Genomic DNA, 20,306 nt, shown 5'->3' on the forward strand with positions numbered 1-20,306 from the left:
TCCCAGCTGGTAGCAGCAGCGTGCTACAGTAGGATGTGATGCAAGGACTGGAAATTGATGCTTCTTTTCTTGACTCAGTTACTCCAGTTCAAAGCTTTGATTCCTTTGACTATTAGAAAGGCCAAGATCAGCCACCCTAAAGCACAGCCCACATGTTTGTTTATCTCATGTGTTAGCAAAGCAGCCTGGGAAACGCTGAGCCAGATGGTAATGATGGGATCTTAGCAAGGCTGTTTGAATTCCGGCAATTGCTGCTGCTGTTTTTTGGGTTTTTTCTTCCTAAATCAGCATCCTTTTATCTTCCTCATTTCACGTTTGTTTTCTGCGTGTCTTGGATTTGATGCCAGGGATTGAAAATGAGGGTTGATTCATATATCAATATTAAACTGCATAATCACCTCAATCATTATTTGACTTCATCTGGAGCATTCACAATGTTTCAGGAACTTTGAGTGAAAGAAAACTTTGTTGCGTATACGAACGTTTGACTGATCTATTGACAACCAGAATTTCTGATTTAGGTTACATCCCCTGTGTCTGGCTTTTCACAGTAAATAATCCTCTTACCATAGCTTTTCAACATTTTTTTTTTTTCAATGCTCGTAATTTATTTGTTTTTCCATTCAACGAGAAAATAACATGACAGCACAATCTGTGGCAATAATCTGAGGGGGTATTACATTCTCCAGCAACAGTAGACCTGCTGTAACTTTAATGTATTACCAGTAATTTCTGCTTCCTCTGGCGGGGCTTAGAGAAACATAAGGTGCTTTAATAACAAACAGGGATCCACCCACAACTCTGATTTATGTTTATGACTCAGCAAAGAATGTAAACTGAGACTAGGGCACAGAGTGTTTCTATAAGTAGTTATAAATCAACCACTCGCCAGGGCGGGAAGACTACGAGCAGCCTTCCCCGTGTGAGGAAGAGAGCGTTTGGGGGTTGCAGATGGCAAGGTCTGATATCAGGGGGGTCAGTAAAGGGGTCAGTCGAGATTCATCACAGGGAGATTCGTAGTGTTTTCATGAGTGCTCACATAGATGTTGACCCAGTGCCAGGCTGTTTGTGTTATTGTCTATCTGAACTGTCCCTAGTCGAGCATGTCAAGTCCATTTGATGGAAGAAAAGGCATCACCAACAGGCCATCTGGATGGTGGGACAAGCAACTCTGGAAAATAAAGCTGCAGATCCGAATTGGTAACGTTTGATGCTTGTACTCGATTTGGTGTGCTGCTTACATCTTTCCTTGACTCCAGGCAAGCCCCTGGCCCGTCTGTGCCGCAGGCTGCCCATCCAGCCGCGCTGGGTAGGGGCGATGCCCGGCTCATGGGACCCCACGGCGCTCGCCAGGCTGATCGTATCCCATGGGTGCTCCGAGCCAGAGCACGGCATCCATTTGCCAGCTGCTGCTCGTGAATTTCCAGCTGAAGGGTGCACAGTGTTTTCAGTGCCACTCTGATTGACGGGTTTATCTTCCAGTCCATTTACTTACTTAATTATCCCACAGTGAGCAAGAAGTCATTTCTTATAAATATGGTAATAAGCCGATCAGGATGACAACAGAAGCACATTCTCGTACAGTTTGTGGGAAAAGCAGACTTTTCCCAGTTTCTGTTCGCATCAGGCTTCCCCCATCAGCAGTCAGTAAATTAAGAAACAGGATCTGGTGACCTTAAAACATTGATCCCCAGATGTTTGGCATCAGTCAGGACCTGCTTGGAGCTATCCTTATCTTTGGTGTCATCCCTTGTTCCACAACTTTGCTTTCTAGTGCACACTGGAATAGGATGAAGCTCATGTTTTCTTTAACTTCTCTGACTGGCTTCTGGGATGTCAAAACTTTTCATTTGAAAACTCCAGCTGCCGTGTAAAAGAGAGGAGCCATAGACACTTCAGACCTGGCTCATTGATAGGGGGAGATGTTTTCTGCCTGATGCCAAACATTGCTGAAGCTATTTTTGTAAAGGAAATTCTACCAAAAATTATTTGTCAACTACAGTTTGTAAATGCTGATTTTCAGTGGTGTAAACAATACCTGCCAGGTTTAAAAGATTGAAGCAAGTGTCTGATGCTAAAATCAACCACGTAAGCATGCAGGGAAATGACCGCAAAGAGGCTGAAGACCCCCCTGGATTACCTCAGTAGAAATTTTCTGAATAAGGATGACTGAAGGGCTAAGGGCTTGTTTGCTCGTCCAGAATCCCTGTGTGGGCTGCAACCCGCTTTAAAAACCATGATGGGGGTGCAATGGGGTGCAGAGCTGCTCCTGCCCCTCTGCAACAGCTCCACATGCCAGCATGCATCCCCGAGCTGTGCCGCCCTCCTGCCTGGCTGATCCTGCGAGCGCGTGTGTGCGCGTACAGCACACGTACGATTCCCTCACCGTGTCTATCAGTGTCATTTTCGTGTGGGTGGCACCAGTGACTGTGCATATGTTCGCTGGGTGTAGGTGCACGGAGGGCTATCTGCACACATGCCTCCCGGTACGTCAGTGCTGTGAATGGAGGGAGCTGTCTCACCCCTTTTCCTTTTTGATCACTACCAAATTTTCCTCGTTTTGAATTTCTGGAGTCTGTCCTCCCGGCACCTGTGCTATGATCATCCCTTGAGAGGTACATTATCCAAAATAACAAAATTGAGGTGAACGAGGCAGGGAAAGAAACGCATGTGACTCCATTAGCATTCATTTATGCCAAGGCTCTGCGAAACCCATATGAGAGTCTGTGTTGTTTGGAGTTTATTTAAATTAATCACTGTAATTACATCTTGCTTTTTACCAAAAGCCTCCTATAGAGATTGTCCAGCTAGAAAATAAAAGGAATTTCAGAAATAGTAGTATTTCAATAGCTCTTTAAAGACATTCAGGAGCATCGTGTAAAACACAGTGGGCACTGGGGGAAATAATTCTGCTGGGAGGTCGGACGGATGCCGAGTTCTGTTGATTTCCTCATTTTTCAGGGCTGGAGGCTTCTGCATGTGAATGAGTCCTTTGTTTTTCCAAGGCTTCTGGTACAGAAATATATCTGTTGCAACAACCGCTTATTTCCTATCCTGGAAACAAAAGCTCTGATGGTGAAGGCAGACCGTTCTGCTCGTGTGGACAACTCCACATCATGCAAAGCAGAGCAAAGAGGAAGGTGGCAGACAGCCGCCTCGGAGACAAGATTCTCTGGTGTGCAAAACCTTGGAGCAGAAATGGGTGAGAACAAAGGTCATCGCCCAGTACATCAAGGTCAGCTCCAGGCAGAACACAACGCGAACAGTGGCTCTGATGTATTCATTTTCTTATTCCTCTGTCTGGCAAAGATCTTAAGTGAACCAGCTACACTCTTAATATGGTATTTCTTACCTTAAATTAGGCGGCCTTTTTTTTTTTTTTTTTTTTTTAGGACATGTCTTTACCTAATTCTTTACATTCAGTTGGCAGGGATTAATCTCAAGACACGGTTGGGTATTTGCTATTAACCACCAGATGCCTGCTTGTCCCACCTATGTCTTAAGAACATTTTGATACAAAATACAGGTCTTCAAAACTCCACTCCCTGGTATTTTCAGTTTCCCCTGATCAAGATGGTACTGTGCAATATACTTATATGCTATATTGAATTATTTTCTTGGGTTTCTGAAATCTGAAAGGAGGAATAAGCTCTTTAAATTGTTCTTAGGAACCCAGGTAATTCAATTGGGCTTTTCTCTCAGAAGACCAGTGGATTGATCTGTGTTTCTGTTGTGACCACTTTTGTGATATTGAAGAGTTTCATCAGTTTCCCAAGACTTAATCTGGTGTTTAGCCAAAGGTTCAGAAGCTATATTGTTTTGATATTGGTTTAAAGAACCTTCAGAACAGCTAGAGTTAATTCCTAATATCCTTGTGCTAAAAAAGTCTGAATAAAATGCTGTAATCTATAGGGAAAAAGGAAATTAATATCTTCTTAAAACAATGATCTTATTATTACTTATCTTGTTAAATTGTGGTGAGGTTCTCCTTGTTAAGCCACCTGCACTTTGAGAGGTTTATAGACAAAAGCAGCATTATTAATTAATGTGACTCTGCAAGCTTTCTGTGAGCTATTACAATATTTTATTGTTATGGCTACTATTTTTATTATCAGATAGGCTGTTTGGGAGTTTTGAAAATGTGCTAGCATCTTTCCATTGCACTGGTTATCCTTCAGTGCCTTTCTTCAGATTATAAATGCAGCTGTTTCTATTAAATTCTAGATGGAAAGCAAGAGCCCATAAAACCTATCAGCAGGTTATTTTAGCCTCAGATCACTATTGCTTAAATTATACAAGGAGTGAAATGGAAGTCTGATGAAGGTGCAACCTATCAACAGCAGATGCAAATTTGTTGTGCTTGAATACGACTTTGGGCTGCCAGTCACCCAGGCAGTGAGGCAGCATAGGAGCATCCTTTGGCCACCTGTACCTGACTCCTGAGTGCTAGAACAATTGCTCTACTGAACCTGACGTCTCTGGCACCAAGAGTCATTTCCCTGGTCGAGGTGGTTTGGGGAAAAAAGGAATCCATCCTAGAAGGATGTTTTATTGCTTGCCATAAGGAAGCTGCAAGTCTTCTGGGCTTTGTTTTTTGCATTGTGACTCTACATACTGTCCTTGTAAGAGTCCACAAAGTTGCAGGCATCAGTACAACTCGTCACTGATGCAAGGTGTTAAGAGTATAGCGCTGAGACCCTATACCTACTCTGATATTTACGTAGGTGTTTAAGCATTTTGTCATCCCAGAAATCACAGTGAAATTCATAAAACTGGCTAGGAAGAGGCTAAAGATCCCAAACTCTTACTTGCAGAGATGAAATTCTGCAAGGATCGTGGTCCATTCTCGTTTACCCATAGCCCCATGAGAGATGATTTTCCAGTCGTCATGTTTAGCTGTGGAAATAGTGCATGACCACATATGATGCTGCTCTAACCAAGGACTCTGTCGCAGCTGGCAAGAAGGGCTGTATGGAGTAATAAAACTGTTGTAAATCTCTTTCAGAGGAAATAGAGGATCTGCCAACAAAAAGATGATACAACCTTTGTTTTCAAGACTATTCTGTCCATAAAAGGCTTGAGGATGTACAAAGCAGTGTTGCCCCTGCACCATAAAGTTATGTCACACCTGGGCCCTGTGGCCAACAGGGAATGTCTCCGTGCTGCTGCAGATTTTGTAGGATTTGGTCACATCCCATTTCAATTATCCCACTCTGCAGAGTTCCCATTTATCCAACTGTTCCTTATGCAGGAGCAATTCCCAACCTTGGAACATTGGTCACTGCTCTTCAACGCTCTTCCAGTTTAACCACATGATTTTGGAGATGGGGAGTGGGGACCAGGGCAAGGCACCCTACATCAAACCAAGACACGGGGCATCCGAGTCCTATTTCTAATTCTGCCCTAACCATCCTTTTTCCTTTCTGTTTCCTTTCTGCTGTTTACCCCTTGTGTATATGAAGGCTGCAGCTGGTAAGGCAGAATCTCTGTGCTTGGTCATGAGTATTCGAGTTCTGGCACAAGAGGCATCAAGTTTGGTTTGGGACTTTGTGTGTTTCAGAGGGAAATGGGTGAATCGTCTCTCCTTTCTGAGATAGTTATGGCTCCGTGTTCACAGCAATTCTTCCTCAAATATTTCTAAATCTCAGGTTGTGCCTAGGAGCTGTTTTTTATTGTTGTTACTTTTATTGATTTTTGTTCTTCTCCTTTTGTTTTTGAGCAAAGCTCCTGATGGTCAAATAGCTTCAACCTCACTAGAACCACCACATAACAGCTCCTATAATGATCCAGGCTAAAACAGCCCCCTAATTTCAGAAGCCTGCCCTATCGGGTGGTGCTGGTGAGCACAGATTCCTCCAAGCACAGGGATGAAAAGTCTCACAGGTTAACGGTGGGCAGGAAAAGTCAATGAGGAAAGTGATGGGGCCGGGAGTGGTGGTGGAGTGTCCTTTTTTCATCCTTTGGGATCTCCTGCCTGTTGCTCCAAAATCCTTCCTTCCAAGACACGTTTGCAGGGTGCGACCCTCATTTGTTACCTTAATGAGCCAGGCTGTAGAGACTGATCTGCTCAACTCCTGGACCCAGGGGTGAGAGCCCAGGTGGGGAAGGATAGATCAGAGGCAAAGGAGCTTAAGCCCTTTCTCTAGAGGAGTTTGCCACCTACTGATTTGCAGGTTCCTCCTAGCTCCTGCCCAGAGAAGTTGAGGGGGAAAGCCAGGAATTTAGGGGTAGGTGGGAATTGCCCTTAGAGACCCCAGCTGGGACCCCGGGGGACCATAACCGGGGGGCGAGGTGGGATGCAGTACCCAGCTGTTGAGCTCCAACTGGGAGAAGGGAAATGAGCTGAGTGGAAGCGCCCGGGTGTGTGTGTGTGTGTGTGTGTGTGGTGTGTGGCGGGGGAGGGATGTGGATGAGGAGCGGGCTCTCTCTTTCTCACGGGGCTCAGTTAATCCTGCTGCCAGGCGGTGTTAAGCAGCAGTCTCGGCGCTGGATTCCGAGCAAGGGAGACGCGCAACCCTGAAGGCGCAGCAGAGGGGAGGCGAGAGAGGCAGCTAAAGAGAGCAGAGCGGGGGAAAAATCAAATCTATGCTTGGAACTGGGCTTCTTTTTCGCCAATGCAAAAGGGAATATGCAGCACATTTTTGCCTTCTTCTGCACCAGTTTCCTAGGGGCGGTGTTAGGGGCCAATTTCCCCAACAATATCCAGATAGGTGAGTGCAGAGCTCGGGGCTGGTTGGGAGTGATGCTCCCCATCAAGTGGGTAGGGATGGAGGGGGGGTGCTGGGGGAAAACTCACCCGTTCATTTACTTGCAAAAGCAAAATATGTGTGTGTGTATGTACGTGTGAGAGAGGGCAATGGGGTGAACCGCGAGGGCTGGATTTGTGCGTTGGTACCAGATTTGCAAGAACAGAGATGTATCAATTTGGCTTTGGGGGAGGGGAAGATTTGGAATAAATGCCTGCACACACACCAACACAGGAAGAAAAGTGCCTCTGAAATGGAGGAAGCACGAAAAAAATATCTGTTTCTTGCTCCGAGAAATGCCTGGGTTGCCATTGTGCGTTGCTGCATTTGCAAAATGAGGGGTTGCATTATACATTTTTGTGAGGATGCTCTCATCTGTAGGTAACTGGGACGAGAGGTAACAAACAGACGCGCTCTGTTGTTGTTGCTAAAGAATAAGGCCAGAGCTATCGGAGGAAGATTTTGCATTGAAGTCTCTTCATTTCATGCTACTTGCTTCCCCTGCACACCAGCAGTGCCTGTTTGATTCCTTTCTCCCTTCCTGTAACTTCTCAGTGTTCCTCTTCTTCCCTCCCCCCTTCCCTCCCCCCTTCCCTCCCCAGGTTTATTATTACTCTCCCATTGATCTTTATTGATGATGGTTTGTAGCCTAGCCCCGAATTCTCTTCCTTTGCATGCCGGTTTCCTTTCCCGCCTCCCTTCTCTTTACAATGCCAATCAATTGCTAATCCACCAAGTTCAGGCAACTCCTGCCTGAGTCCAGCTGCACAATCGGTGCTTTTATTGCTGTTGATGCTGCATCCCTCTCTCCCTCCCTTCCTGTCTCCCCTTTACCCCAAATTTGTTCAACATCCCAGATTTTTTCCCGTTCAACGAACATATTATAGCTTAACTGAGCTACTAGCAGCTTGTTCCTCTGACACCCAAGATTAGGCTAGGGGGTGGGAATAACGGGGGAGGCGGGGGTGGGGGGTGGATATTCATGCACAAACAGCCCTTTTCCACACAAAGAGATACCATCTATGCTAAAGATGTGCAAAATGCCGATAGCAGGTCCTTGCATATTTGTTTCTTTCCCAAGCCATCTGCCCTGGAGGGTGGGCATTGATACTTTCTGCTGCTTTATTTTAATTCTACCTTGTTGCTAAGTGCTTTGTTTCCCCACTTGTAAAACGTCAATAGCGGTGCTCCCTTTAAATACATATAGATTACGAGACAGTCTGAATTAATAGCATCGTTCTGGAAGCTGTGAAGGGATCTGCCGCTAGCCAAGTTTCCTGCTGGGGGAGCAGCAGGAAACTTTTCCTAGGGCTGGGTTACCGCAGCACTTTGTTCCCGGTCCATGGGAGGAGCAAGTCTCTGAGCTTGAGTCCAGCCTGGTCCCAGTTCCTATCCTGTTTATGTCATCCTGTGGTTCTGGGCTTCTCGGTGCTTCTGCTCAGATAGATCCTTTTGAGGACCAACTTTTGATTTCCTTCCCTCTTTGAGGCTGGCCACTGTCACCTGTTAAATGTAGGAGTTTTCCATGCAGCAAACTTGCAGTAGCAGCAGTCGTTTGGCCATGGGTCCCACATCCCTCTGGCTTTCGCAGCCCTGTCCCCATCCACCCAGTGTTGCGCCTGTGGGGCTGGGCTCAGCCAGTCTGACCTGCGCGTGGGGGAACCACTGCACCCCTCCTGGAGCAGGCGCCTGCTCTTAGCAGGGTTTAAACCAAGCCTAATTACAAGTGAGGGGAGGAGGAAGACAGGCTCTCATTCCCCCCTTATAAAGGGAACATTGACTGCGCTTCCAGTTCTCTTCCCTGAAGTTGTGGGGGTGAGGAGGTTGAGCCAAACCCCACGGTTCATCCTGAGCAGGCTGCCGGGCCCAGGGATGCATCAGGGCTCCTGTATGTGATCCAGGCATTACATAAGGCATGGGCTGGGAAGGCTTTCTGCTCCCAGCCTGTCTGCAGCGGGCACAAACCCAGCGGTCCCGTGTGCTGGAGGGCTCCTGGGGCACTTCCCGGGCTGGGGAGCCATAGCCTCTGCTCGCAGGAATATTTTGGACTGAGGAGGTTGCTAATACAGGTGCATATAAGACTTTTCTTCTTGTTCTGTTTCTCTCCCCAGGGGGGTTATTTCCTAATCAACAATCCCAGGAACATGCGGCTTTTAGGTTTGCACTGTCTCAGCTCACGGAACCCCCTAAGCTCCTTCCCCAGATCGACATTGTGAACATTAGTGACAGCTTTGAAATGACATACACCTGTAAGTAGTGGCATTTGCCATGCTTTCTCTTACTTTAGTTTCTTTATTCATGATTGGGTTTTTGTGCCTGAAATATGGGACATCTTGTTCCCGATGTGCAACTCATCTTTAGGGTCCATGCAAGAAAACCCCCCACACACGGGCAAAGGATTTCTGAATCACTTTGGTTTGTGCTAAAACATACGGGTGAGGTAGTGCTGCAGTTATTCAGCATTTCCCTTTCCGTGCTTCCAAAGTGGTATAAAACCCCCGACAATTCCTTTCTTCTTGTTTCTTTAACCTACGCCTGACTCATTATGTTGAGGTTTCGTTCCCGTATTTCCTAGACCTGTGATGTACAACGAAGACACCCCTTTTCACCCACGGGGTGCACAGAAGTCTCTGTTTAGTGTGAACAACTTCTTCTGCAGCCCCAGTTTAGCTGTCTGTCCTCCTGATTTAAGAAAGACCTAGCAGAAAACAACAGCAGAGGCCAGACCCACTGTAAGGGGCATACCTAATAATGACAGAGAGGGAAGAGAATTTCAAGAACTTGCAAAATCATTGGCTCTAAAAACAAGTATTAAAGACTGAATTTGCATCGCAGAGTCAATACTAGGATGTATCTGCACCCTGCTGAAGCACAGTACATTAGCTGTGCTGTTCCTGTTAGATGATATAGTTGAGGAAAGAACAAACTGGCTTGCCAGGTAAAGCCAAGATGAGCAGTGACAAATAAGACCAGGAGGGAACCAGAGGAAAACAAAACTGTAACGCAGCCCTGTGTTTGCATTAGAGGCTGTTGCAGTATTTGCCTCCCTTGGAGCACGTGGCATGGTGCTGAGCGCGAGGGGCTCGCACTGCTGAGATGCAACGTACAAAGAATTTGTCGGTTCAACCTGGTGTCAGACACTGCTTTCACTCTCTAAGCCTGTGTGTATATGAGGGGTGCCAGGAGGGACTGGAGGAACCCTTCCCTTTGTAAAGCCCATTGGATTGTTGTTGGCTTACATCCGTAGTATCCTTTTGATTCACCAAAATATCCTCTCTGCAGTTTAGTCAGGTGGAGAGTGGGGTAGAGGTGGACACAAACTGTTCTTTCTGCTAAGAAATACAGAGAAGGGAAAAATGTTTTCCTGCAAAAAGAACTAGGAATGTACAGGAAGAGAATTAATAAGGCTCCTCAAAGAAAAAAAAAGAAGAAATAATTGTGATTTTTTCTGTTGGAGGGTTAGCAAATACAAGATTGCAGGAATTTACTGACAAGTATGACCTAGGAGAGAGAAGTAACAATTTGGCCACACTTTCATTGGGGTGTCTAATGACGCACCTAAAGATTTTCGATTTTCCTTAATATCCGTCTATTTGCCAACTACAAGGTTTCCATCAAGGAAGAGCAACTATTTCAGCTCAATCCAATGGCACTTCCTTGGCAGGAAAACTAGACAAATAGAAGAAAAAAGACAGACCTTGTATCTATCAAGGGAAAGCGTCACCCACCTGGGGTAGAGTCGCTGACTGTGGCTGGGGATGAGCTATTTCAGTGCTGATAGCAGGAAGAAAGCAGAAACTGCAAGAATATCACTAGAATAAATTCTCCATCTGCGCATAGTTTTCCCTCCCTCTCTATGCCTGCCACTAATGGCTTTGTTTACAGCATTAACGTTGACAGCAAGACCGTGATACTAGTTATGCTTCAGAAATCTGTCATTAGTACCAGAGGGGCAGGGGTGGTCTCACAAAAGCTGAATGGAAGACAGCCTCCCAGAGGATGTTATATTTGAGCTCTATGTAGGGCACATTGTCCTAGATCAGACCAGCAGAGCACTCTGCACAGTCCAACTTCACTTGTCCTCATTTTTCTTTTCTTATAATTAAAAACTTCCAAAGTTCTTCCAGACTATGGAAGGCAGCATTTGTTTTGTAAGCACAAAAGAAGGTGTTATTCCATGTACCCTAGGGGGAAAAAAAACCACCCCAACCGAAAAAAATAGGCTGTTAGGAGACCTGGTTTTAGTACTTTAGGGCTGGAGTGAAACTTTTGCCAGGAATTGTCTCCTTCCTCATCTTCCAGCAAGTTCCTTTCCCGGTTGCCCATATTAGATACCAGCAGAAAGATCTGTTTATTTACAGAGAATAAGAACCCTGCCCACACAGTGGTCCTTATCTTCTGAGAAAAGACTGGCCATGCTACCAGTTAAAAGTACCAGGGTTTGTTCCCATGGAGATAGAGAACACAGCATTTCCTTGTCACTGGCATTACCTGCTTCTCTGATGGTTGAGTCAAGGGTGTTTGGACCCTGGAAACCTGGTGCTGCCCCTGTCAGGGGCTCCAGTTGGACAACTGAGGAAGACTAGGAGATCCCAGCCCCACAGCAAATCCTGCCTTGTGCTAGGATCTGACCTTGTGTGCTAAATGTAGTCCTTATGGTAAGGGCCTGAAGCAGCATCATTCAAAATACAGAATATATATTAAGAATCAGTGGTGATGGCAGAAGCAAAAAACCTTGTTGGGCAGCTTGTATGGTGATGATGAAGTGGCGGGATGAACTGCAGTGAAATGACAGCACCCTGTCTAAGGAGATCGTATGCAAAATGTATCTCAGCATCAACTGTGACACTGTCTACCTCTGCCTGACATATATCTGCTACCAGTTAGGATGAGCAAGCTTTGGTGTGACAGTGGGTGAATTTACAGTACGAGATGCGCCCATTTATGCACAGGTGACAGTGATAGGGAGCCGTTAATGATGTGCTAGTGATGATCGTAAATTGGTAACAATAATACCCATGAAAGTGATAAATCTGTAAAATATCAGGAGGCTGCTGTTGTCACTGGGCTGTCGCTGTGACAGCCCAGCAATAACTTTTGCATTTCTGACGCTTCCAGTTGCGGACTTTTTATCTTTACTCAGTGATTGTGAATACCTCTGTGTGGGGCAGTGTCCGACTATGGGTCCTGTGGTCCCAGTACGTGACACCTCAGTAGATTATGGCTTTAAGCAAACTGTAATCATTAAGAAAGCAAAAATAGGTAGTAGATACAACCTGTGGTAACCACTGAAACATGAGCGTATTTCAATAACTGAAATATCTTCCTGAATTCATTCCATCCCACAGAATTGATGGTAATGAACAGGCTCTGTGTTTGCAGCTGGGTGTGTGCTGTGGTTTACGGGTATGAAAATACACACCTGCTCCTTTGAGGGTTCTTAACTAAAGGTTAAGAGACTTTGTCTTGTGCCTTTTCTTTGAAGGCCAAGGCAATTGCTTAGGGGGAAGGTGAATTTAGAGTCTTTCCTTCAGCACAAGTATAGAGCAGTGCCAGGTGGCTATGGAGGGTAAATGCTGGTGTGGTGCAGCTGAAAGGTTTGCCTGGTGACATGGCAGAGCAAAACCCTTCCTATCAACTTCAAAGACATGGTCACATGTTCTGTTTTCAGCCGTGTTTGGAAAAGAGCTTTACAGCTTCAACGCAGTCGCCAGCAAACTCTGCCTTGCTGGGTTTTGCCATGACTGACTGCGCTCGGGGCAGACCCAACGGGGCAGGGCTGATGCTGCAGGTCAGAACCAAGAGGTGTGGGAAGTGGGATGCTCTGTGTGAGGACACGGGAGGTCTGAAGCTCAGGAGAGAGCTGCAGATTCCTGTCCCTGGGAGGTCCCCCGTGGACAGGAGGACCGTGTGCTGTTGGCAGCAAAGGGATGAGAAGCTGCTTACTTGAGACAACCAGCACAGGGAATAGTTTTCTCCTGTTCTTCGTCTCAGCCTCCGTTCGTGCACATGGAATGCACATGCCCGCCCTGTGCATAGCCCAGCTCCTTGGGGGATTACGAGTTGTTTCAGTCACAGCTCCGTAGCTTTATTTGATGTGTGGTGCAGAGACTCCTGCTTTTGGCCTCTGGCTCGAGTCCCCCAGTGAGCCCAGCGGTGTCAGGCAGACGGTGACGGCTGCCTTCGCTACCCGGCAAAGATGGCTCTGACAACGCTGCCCTGGCAGCGACCTGGGGAACATGCCTTGTTGAGAGGTACTCACAGAAGGTGAGTCACCAGCTTGATAAATCTGTCCCGGCAAACTCAGGCCACTTTGCAGGGATGACCAGCAACTAAAAAACCCTCTGCTCAGCACCGAGCCTGGTAGCTTTGCTGATGCAGCCATCAGCTTTTGCTTTTGCGTGCTTAGATGTTGGGCTACTGAGAAAGGACATTCAGGAGCAGCGCACCTGGAACACAGAAGTCTGCACAGGACAGCAGCAGGATTTTATAGCTGCAAGAAAACTTGTAAAACAGCTGAAAAACAATTATTTATCCCTCTCCTTCCATGTACACGCAGCTACAGTTACTGTGGGTTCCTCATACTGTGTATGGGCTGTGGGTGCTGCTAGAATATCAACAGTTGAATCTGTTCTGCTTATTAGAAAATGAACATGTAGTTTGGAGTCTGTTCATATTTTATGAAGGCCTCCCAGCACCAATTAGTGAGGGATTTGTAGCGAACACTCATTCTGTGCTTATGTTCTTATCAATGGCAGCAAGCTTAGATCCAGATCAGCTGTGAAATGAAGTATTTCTTTTTCTTCTTTTTTCTTGGATACTTACGTGTATAGATAGAGTATTTCTGGAGATTGCTTTTTATCTCTTAAATTACCTCTCAGAGACAGGAAGGAAGAAGTAAACATTTGAGCATTCTCAAACGAGGATCTAAATTTGCCTTAATTAAACAATTATTGCATGTTGAATTTAAAGGAAGCTTCTTTGTTGACAAATATACGATGGTCGCCATTTCTTGGAAAGGTGTTGCTGTAATTATTCCAGCAGCAATCAATTAAAATGCAATTTTTATAATTAAACTTCCACAGTCTAAATAAGCCCGGCCCTGTAATAGTATGCAATTGTTGTGGTGTTGGTAGACTTGCTTTTTTTTTTGCAGCGTCAGAAATCTCATGTTAAGTGCTGTGGGATTTTTTTCTCCCTGCAGAGCTCAGGATGCTAGCTATGACTATTTATATGTGAGTTTAGCCAACAGAAACATGGATTTAATGATCAGATACAGCCTGATTAATACAACATAGGTACTACAAGGAAATGCATCTCCTTAGATTTTGTAATAGGAAAAGATGTGATGCAGGCAGATGAATCACAGAGCATCAATTCACGTTAGATCAAATTGAGGTTAAGGATGCTCGGTTTCTGGCAGGGATGTGCTGTAGCTTTCTAGTAAGTGCGTGTTTGTTTAGTGAGATGCTAGTACCTCACCGAGTCAGATCCAGCCCCAAGGAGGGTGCTGGTGGTTGAAATCCTGCCAGACAGGAGAGAGTGGGTCCTGGGGGTGACACCAGCCTCCTGAGTCCAGGGGGTCTGGGGTGGGCACTGGGTGCTCAGCAGTCGCAGCTGCCACTGAAAAAGGTGAGAGCTTGTCGCGTATGCTTTCCCCAGGAAAGCAAAGCGTTTGAACATGAGTGCTGAGCTATTTCCTCAGCTATGGCTGCCAGGACAAGGCAGGTTGTCGGTCTGCCTTCACAGATCTGGGCACGGAGAGCCCTGGGAGAACATGGGCCAATGTCATCAGCAGGGACGTGATGGGGTTCCGCTGTCATTTGGGGAAGGCAGCCTCGCTGAGAGGCTGGCAGCGCACATCAGGCATCAGGAATGGGTTTCCCCCAGTCTTGTGCGTCCATTTCTCTCCAAAAGGCATGGGGGCACTTATTCTTTGCCATGACTACTTTTATTTATTTATTTATTTATCCTGGGCTGTGGGAGCAGGAGAAAAGCTGATATGGTGCAATGAGGAAAAATCAGGAGAGGAATAAGGGGAATTTCACACCTGCTATGTGCTCATCTGGAAAGGATCCCAAATACTCATTGGTGAGAAGCAAAAAAGAGAGTAAAGAAGCAAAATTTGGGCTTTGCAGCAGGCAGAGAAGGGATTTGAGAAAGAGCGAGCAACAGAGTCAAGACCTGTCCATTGTGTGACAGTCACAGTTTTCACTCACAGCTTATCCTTTCTTCTCTAAAATTAAAGCTTTTTGATGTGATAGGGATCCTACTAAGCCAGAAACACACAGGCTTTATTTTTTGGCATGTTAGCAAGGTGAGGGTGGAAATCTTCATGTGGCTGCAAGGAAGGCAGCGTGGGGAAGCACGCTGTTGCTTTCCAGAACTCTAGTGGGAATTTTAGATATATATGTTTACATTTCCCTTAATAGGGTTAGGGCCCCAAAGGCAACAGCTCTCTGCCAGCAGAAACCAGAACAGTCCCAGTTAGCTTCAGTAACACGTGGAGCTCAGAGCAAACACAAAATCAACATTCTCCTTAAAGAGGCAATAAGTCAAGGAGACTTTAATATTCTGCAGATCCAAATTCTCCGGGGTGCGGTATTAACACAAGTCTGAAGACAAAGATGCATTTATTTCAACTACATTCCTTTAAAGAGAGATGGGATTTTACTTCTCTGCCTTTGGTTGTGTACAACTGCAACAGGGTAATGTTTTTCCCAAAGAAAAGTGCCATCTGGTAGAGCATGGGATGTCCTTTGGGAATACCCGAGGAAGTCAGGTATTAGACAAGGTGCAGAAGAGGGGCCAAACTGAGCCATTAACAATCCACCATCATCCCAGGAAAAAAATTTTCAAAATAATACCAAATGATTAGTATAATAGCAGCATGCTATTTGGCAGAAAATGTTCCCTGCTCACCTGCTGAACTGATCGCTCATTAGCTTACACTGTAATGAGTCTCTAGTTGATTTTCTCATGCTGCCCTTTAGCAGCCAGACCCACTTGCCCTCTCTGGGGCATTTTTCAAAAACCCCACCATACCACAACACCACAAAAGGTGATATAAAAAACCTCCCAGCAATGTTGATTCTTTTTATTAATGTATATCAGTTATTTTCCCTATTGTCTGCAAACCACACCCTTGCCAACCCTCATCCAGGGTTGCAGTTCAGGAGGAGACGTGCTTATGCATGGCAGGACTGATTGATCCCTTGAGGAAGTAGCAGCAAGAGGCAATGAAGAGGCGCGTAACAGCTATATATTGCCGTTATCTTGGCTTCTTCAAGAGGGTCTTTTCATTCTTTGATTTTATTTGTTTTTGACAGAGTGGAGGAGTGCAAAAGAAAACAACTGATGTCTAAGACTGAGATGTAACATACAACTGATGGCAGGATTCTCGTGTGGATACAGCATATGTGTCTACATCTCTCTATGCTATAGAAGTCTCGGCTTTGATTTAATAAGCAAAGTCCTGTAACTATGCTAATGGAGATGAAGAGGGAGGGAGATGAAAGGTTGAGGGTTGGCGGGTCAGAGGAGGGGTACAGAGGCTGCTGTAGGTAATCTGGCTGCAGCGAGGAAGAACCTCACCTGGAAGGGAGGGCCATTTCTCACCTCCCCACCCTCTCAAAAGCTTTGCTTTGATCTTTCCTAGCTGTTAAGCTTCGATGAGCAAAAGACATCAGTGACTACACTGATTCAGATGGTTTTTTTCCTGCTGGCCTGCCGATATCCCCCGAGTGCCCTGAGCCTTGTTAGCTTTCCTTCCACGTAGCCCCCACACCCCATTCAACACTATCCCTGAGGAGGAGGATGGTGTTGCTATTCTGGCAGGTGAGCAGCAGAAAAAATTACCAGCAAACATGGGAAATCGTGGGGAGAGCACAGGCGAGCAAGGAGAGCACACTGGGATGGAGGATGGAGAAATGCCAGGTCAGGAGCAGCAGCTGGAGACACCACATGGGAAAGGGGGCAGGCAGCAGCTCTAGAGGGGCTGTGGACATGCCATAGCTGGGGTTTTCCCGTGTGTCTTTTCAGCCCTTAGCTAAACCAGGGGAGGTTTTACTTTCTGAGGGCTCTGCCTCCTGTCCAAATATGAGCTGGAGCCTGCTGGTGTCTCCCATCTGGCCAGCACCATAGCTCAGCTCACTCTTGGCATCCCTCTTCCTCGGTGCAACTGCTGCAGAGCCAGACCTGGGTGCTTAGAGCAGGGAATCCCCTGCATGCCGTGGTTATTGCAAACTGCCACGCCTGCAGCCATCCTGCTGCTGCAATGGTCCCAACATGAGACTGTTCTTTCCCCCCAGTCAGCCTTGTGCAGCAGAATGCCTCGCATCCTTCTCGCAGGATGAGCGCGTCCCGTGTGGATATGGCCTATTGCGTGATGCACAGGAGCAGGTGGCCGTGCTTTGGTCCTGAGATGGGACTGTGTGGCCAGGAGAAAGGGATACGAGAAGTGCTGAGATGTAGACCACAGTAGGGTGAAGGTGAGCTGGAGAGGAGGCTCTAGTCAGAGCGCACATGACAGGGGAGGTCTGGGGGTGACCACCCGATGGGTGCCTGGCAGGGACCCAGATCAGAGGGGAAACGGGGGCAGGTCTGGGCCACCGGCACTGTGCCTGCAAAGGGCTGGAGCAGCCAGCGGGGCTGCTGCTGAGAAAGAGGCCTGGCCCGCAGGGAATTCAGGAGAAATGTCTTTGTGCAGAAGGTGATTAATGTCTTTAATGAACTACCAAAGGAAGTAATAGAAAGCCAAACCACATACGGCTGCAGTGGGGGAAGGGGCTGAGGGGACCTTGCTGTTTCAGGCAAGGACGAGGAAAGTGAGCTGTGGCACAGCCCGTGCAGCGATGCCGTTTCCAGTTCGCTGTCCCAGAAAAAGTCAGGCACAGCAGCTGCCCCTAGTCCATCCTGAGCAAAGGCAGAGCTGAGTGCATTTCACAGATTTAATCAGAATTAATTTAGTCTTCTATCCTGTCCTGATTCTGGGGTCTTTTCTGCTCAGCTTGTTACAGTTGTGCCAACCAAAGCCCACTCTCTGCAGCTTCCAGGTGCAGGAACGGTAATGGGGGAGTCTCTGTGCTCCTCTCCTGTGGGAACGACAAATGGAGAGGCTCTGGGGAGAGCGGAGCCTCGCTGGAGGCTGGGACCTGGATTAGCCTAGGCTGACAGGCAGGAAGAGTCATCGCTTGTTTGGGAACCCACAAGAAATGTGTGGATGAAGTCAGGCAAATTTCTAACATTGACTCATTTATATCATAACATCCTCCACCTTAGCAGCCTTGTGTGCCAGACTCAGCAGAGACCTCGGAGGGAGCAAATACCAACACCTCTCCCGAGCCGCCGAGCCCCACGCGGTCCCAGGGCTTGCAGGAGGTCACCCGTTCACCGTCACCCTAGACCAGAAAGCCCAACCTTCATGTTCCGTGGCATGCCCGTGTTTAAGTGCTCATAATTAGGGGGGCGGGGAGTTCACCGAGCAGCCCTCAGGCAGGAGGCGAGATAGCTCCTGCATTTCCACCCCTGCTCCCAGAGCAACTACGCACCTTCAGGGATGAGCCCTTCCCTAAAAAGCCCGTATCACCCCTTGTTCTGCAGTAAGTAGCGCTGGCCTGGAGTACAGGCTTGCTCTGTCAATGAGGGAATTCTCATTCAAGCATCATCACAGTTTTAGTGAGGCTTAACAGTCACACTGAAGTGGGAAAACTGACACACGTCTCAGATAGCAGCTGTCAGTTGAGACCATTCCCAAACTTCTCTTCTTTGCTTGGGGAGCTTTAGCCCGTTGGAGCTTGTTCTCAAGTGAAGTCTTCACATGGGGCCTCAGCACAAATGCTGGATCACTGTGCCCTAATTGAATTTTTCCTTCCTCTGCAAAGCGCCAGGTAAGGCAACAGAATTGTGTGCTTATCAAGTTAGTCCTGCTTTGCCAGGTGTCTGTAGAGAGACAGATGAAAAGAGGGGAAGAACAAAGCCCAGACTTGACCCAGAGTGCTTGTGGCATGTCATTGCTTACATGCCTTAGCGGCATCCTTAAGCAGCAGGTCCTGAGTCCTTAAAGCATGAAGATGGGAATTTGTCCTCTCCAACTTTTCTGGCTAAGGTTTAGCTGCCCTCATCTAAGCTACTCATCAAGGTTACCTCTGTGATCAGCAGAGAGCTCTCCTGCTGCACCACTGAGCAATCCTTTTGCAATGTTTAGACACCCGTCTTAGTACAGAAGGAATTGCCCTCCAGAGGTGCCTAGCTACCTCCCTTGTGGATACAGGAACCCAAGGTGACAAATTTGGCTTGGGCAGCTTACCCTGAGACCTTGAGGGGTAGGTGAGATGAATCCTACCCCAAAGTGCCTGCAGCTGTATTATTTCCTTCTACTAATTCCTCAGTACTCTGCTGAAGGTGATACCTCAGCGATACCAAATGTTTTCCTGCTTTCCCTGTGAGCAGCCTGTAAAACCTTTGATAAAAGCAGGTATCACGTTGCAAACCGTTCACAGTTGTGCTATTCTCATGTATTGCTAAGTGAAGAAAGCATATGTTCATGGCATAGAAACAGCCTTTCTCAGGTTCACCTTCTGTATTTTGGTACAGTACTGCAGTGGCTCCTCAAGGGCAGGGTTCTGCTGTTGTCCTGAGATGTGCTCTCATCCTCTTGGCTTCTTCTATCTCTCCCTTTTCACGGGCTCGCTGCTGGCAGTAGTTTGCAGTGCTCTAACAGCAATGTTTGGGTTTGCTTTTGCTATCTTTAAGCAGATCTCTTTCTCCTTCCTTCTGTCGATATGCTCCTGGTTGATGCTGCCATTCCCTAGGAGTAGGCTCTTGGGAACCATAGAGTTAGTATCATCAGGGGAGGAATGCCTTCAGATGCTAACTGTAGCGTTTTCAACATAGCACCCAGGGATTTGACTGAGCAATCCCCACCAGCTCTAATGGGAAGAGCACAGCTAAGCCCCTGCGTGGTACTGGAACAAACAATCTTACAAGCTTTTCTGAGAAATTAAAAAAAAAAAAAAAAGTTACGTTTGCCCCCATAAAAAAATGTAATTTCTAAAGTAGCATCCTTTGGCAGCTGAATCAAATCAGACCCAAAACCCTGGATCAAAACATGTGAAAATTCTGGTGACACTGAGTCCCACCCTGCTCTGGTCCGAGTTGCGATTGCCATTTGACAGCAATCTCAGAGGAGTGTGACAGCGATGTGCGTTCAGGTTTTCTGTTTCAAGCTGACCCTGGGAAGGAAAGTAAAAGTGGGAATCCAAACTAGCAACTCAAGCAGAACAACTTTAAAAAGGGGGAAAGAAAGTAATCATCCCCTTTGGCTCCCAGGGCTGTGCAGTGAAATCTAGAGCAGTGTCTTGGAGGCTGAGGGTGGAGGGAATCGGGGTCAAGATGACGGAGATACAGCAGCATATCCTCTGGTGGGACTGTGGGAGCCTTTGGCGAGGGTGCGTTTGTCTCAGGGAGTGCTGTCTCTGTTACTGGAGCTGTGCGGGGGCTGCAGCCAGAGGAATGAGGTGCATTGCTGCAGGACTACGGGTGCTCGAGCTATAGGATGCT

At 46.9% G+C, this 20,306-nt stretch overlaps 1 protein-coding gene across 2 annotated transcripts in view; it reads left to right on the plus strand.

The window, feature by feature from the left end:
* The first annotated feature begins 6,463 nt into the window (after positions 1-6,463).
* The window catches only part of GRIA1 (glutamate ionotropic receptor AMPA type subunit 1), a 125,525-nt gene continuing 111,682 nt past the window's right edge, over positions 6,464-20,306 (plus strand). For both annotated transcript variants that reach the window (XM_037398345.1, XM_037398346.1), the window contains exons 1-2: positions 6,464-6,710; positions 8,858-8,995. In XM_037398345.1, the coding sequence (XP_037254242.1) occupies positions 6,629-6,710; positions 8,858-8,995 (220 nt within the window). In that variant the 5' untranslated portion in view covers positions 6,464-6,628. The remainder of the gene's footprint in view (positions 6,711-8,857; positions 8,996-20,306) is intronic.

The sequence above is a fragment of the Falco rusticolus genome, chromosome 8 (genome assembly GCF_015220075.1).
Source record: "Falco rusticolus isolate bFalRus1 chromosome 8, bFalRus1.pri, whole genome shotgun sequence".
Lineage (NCBI taxonomy): Eukaryota > Metazoa > Chordata > Aves > Falconiformes > Falconidae > Falco > Falco rusticolus.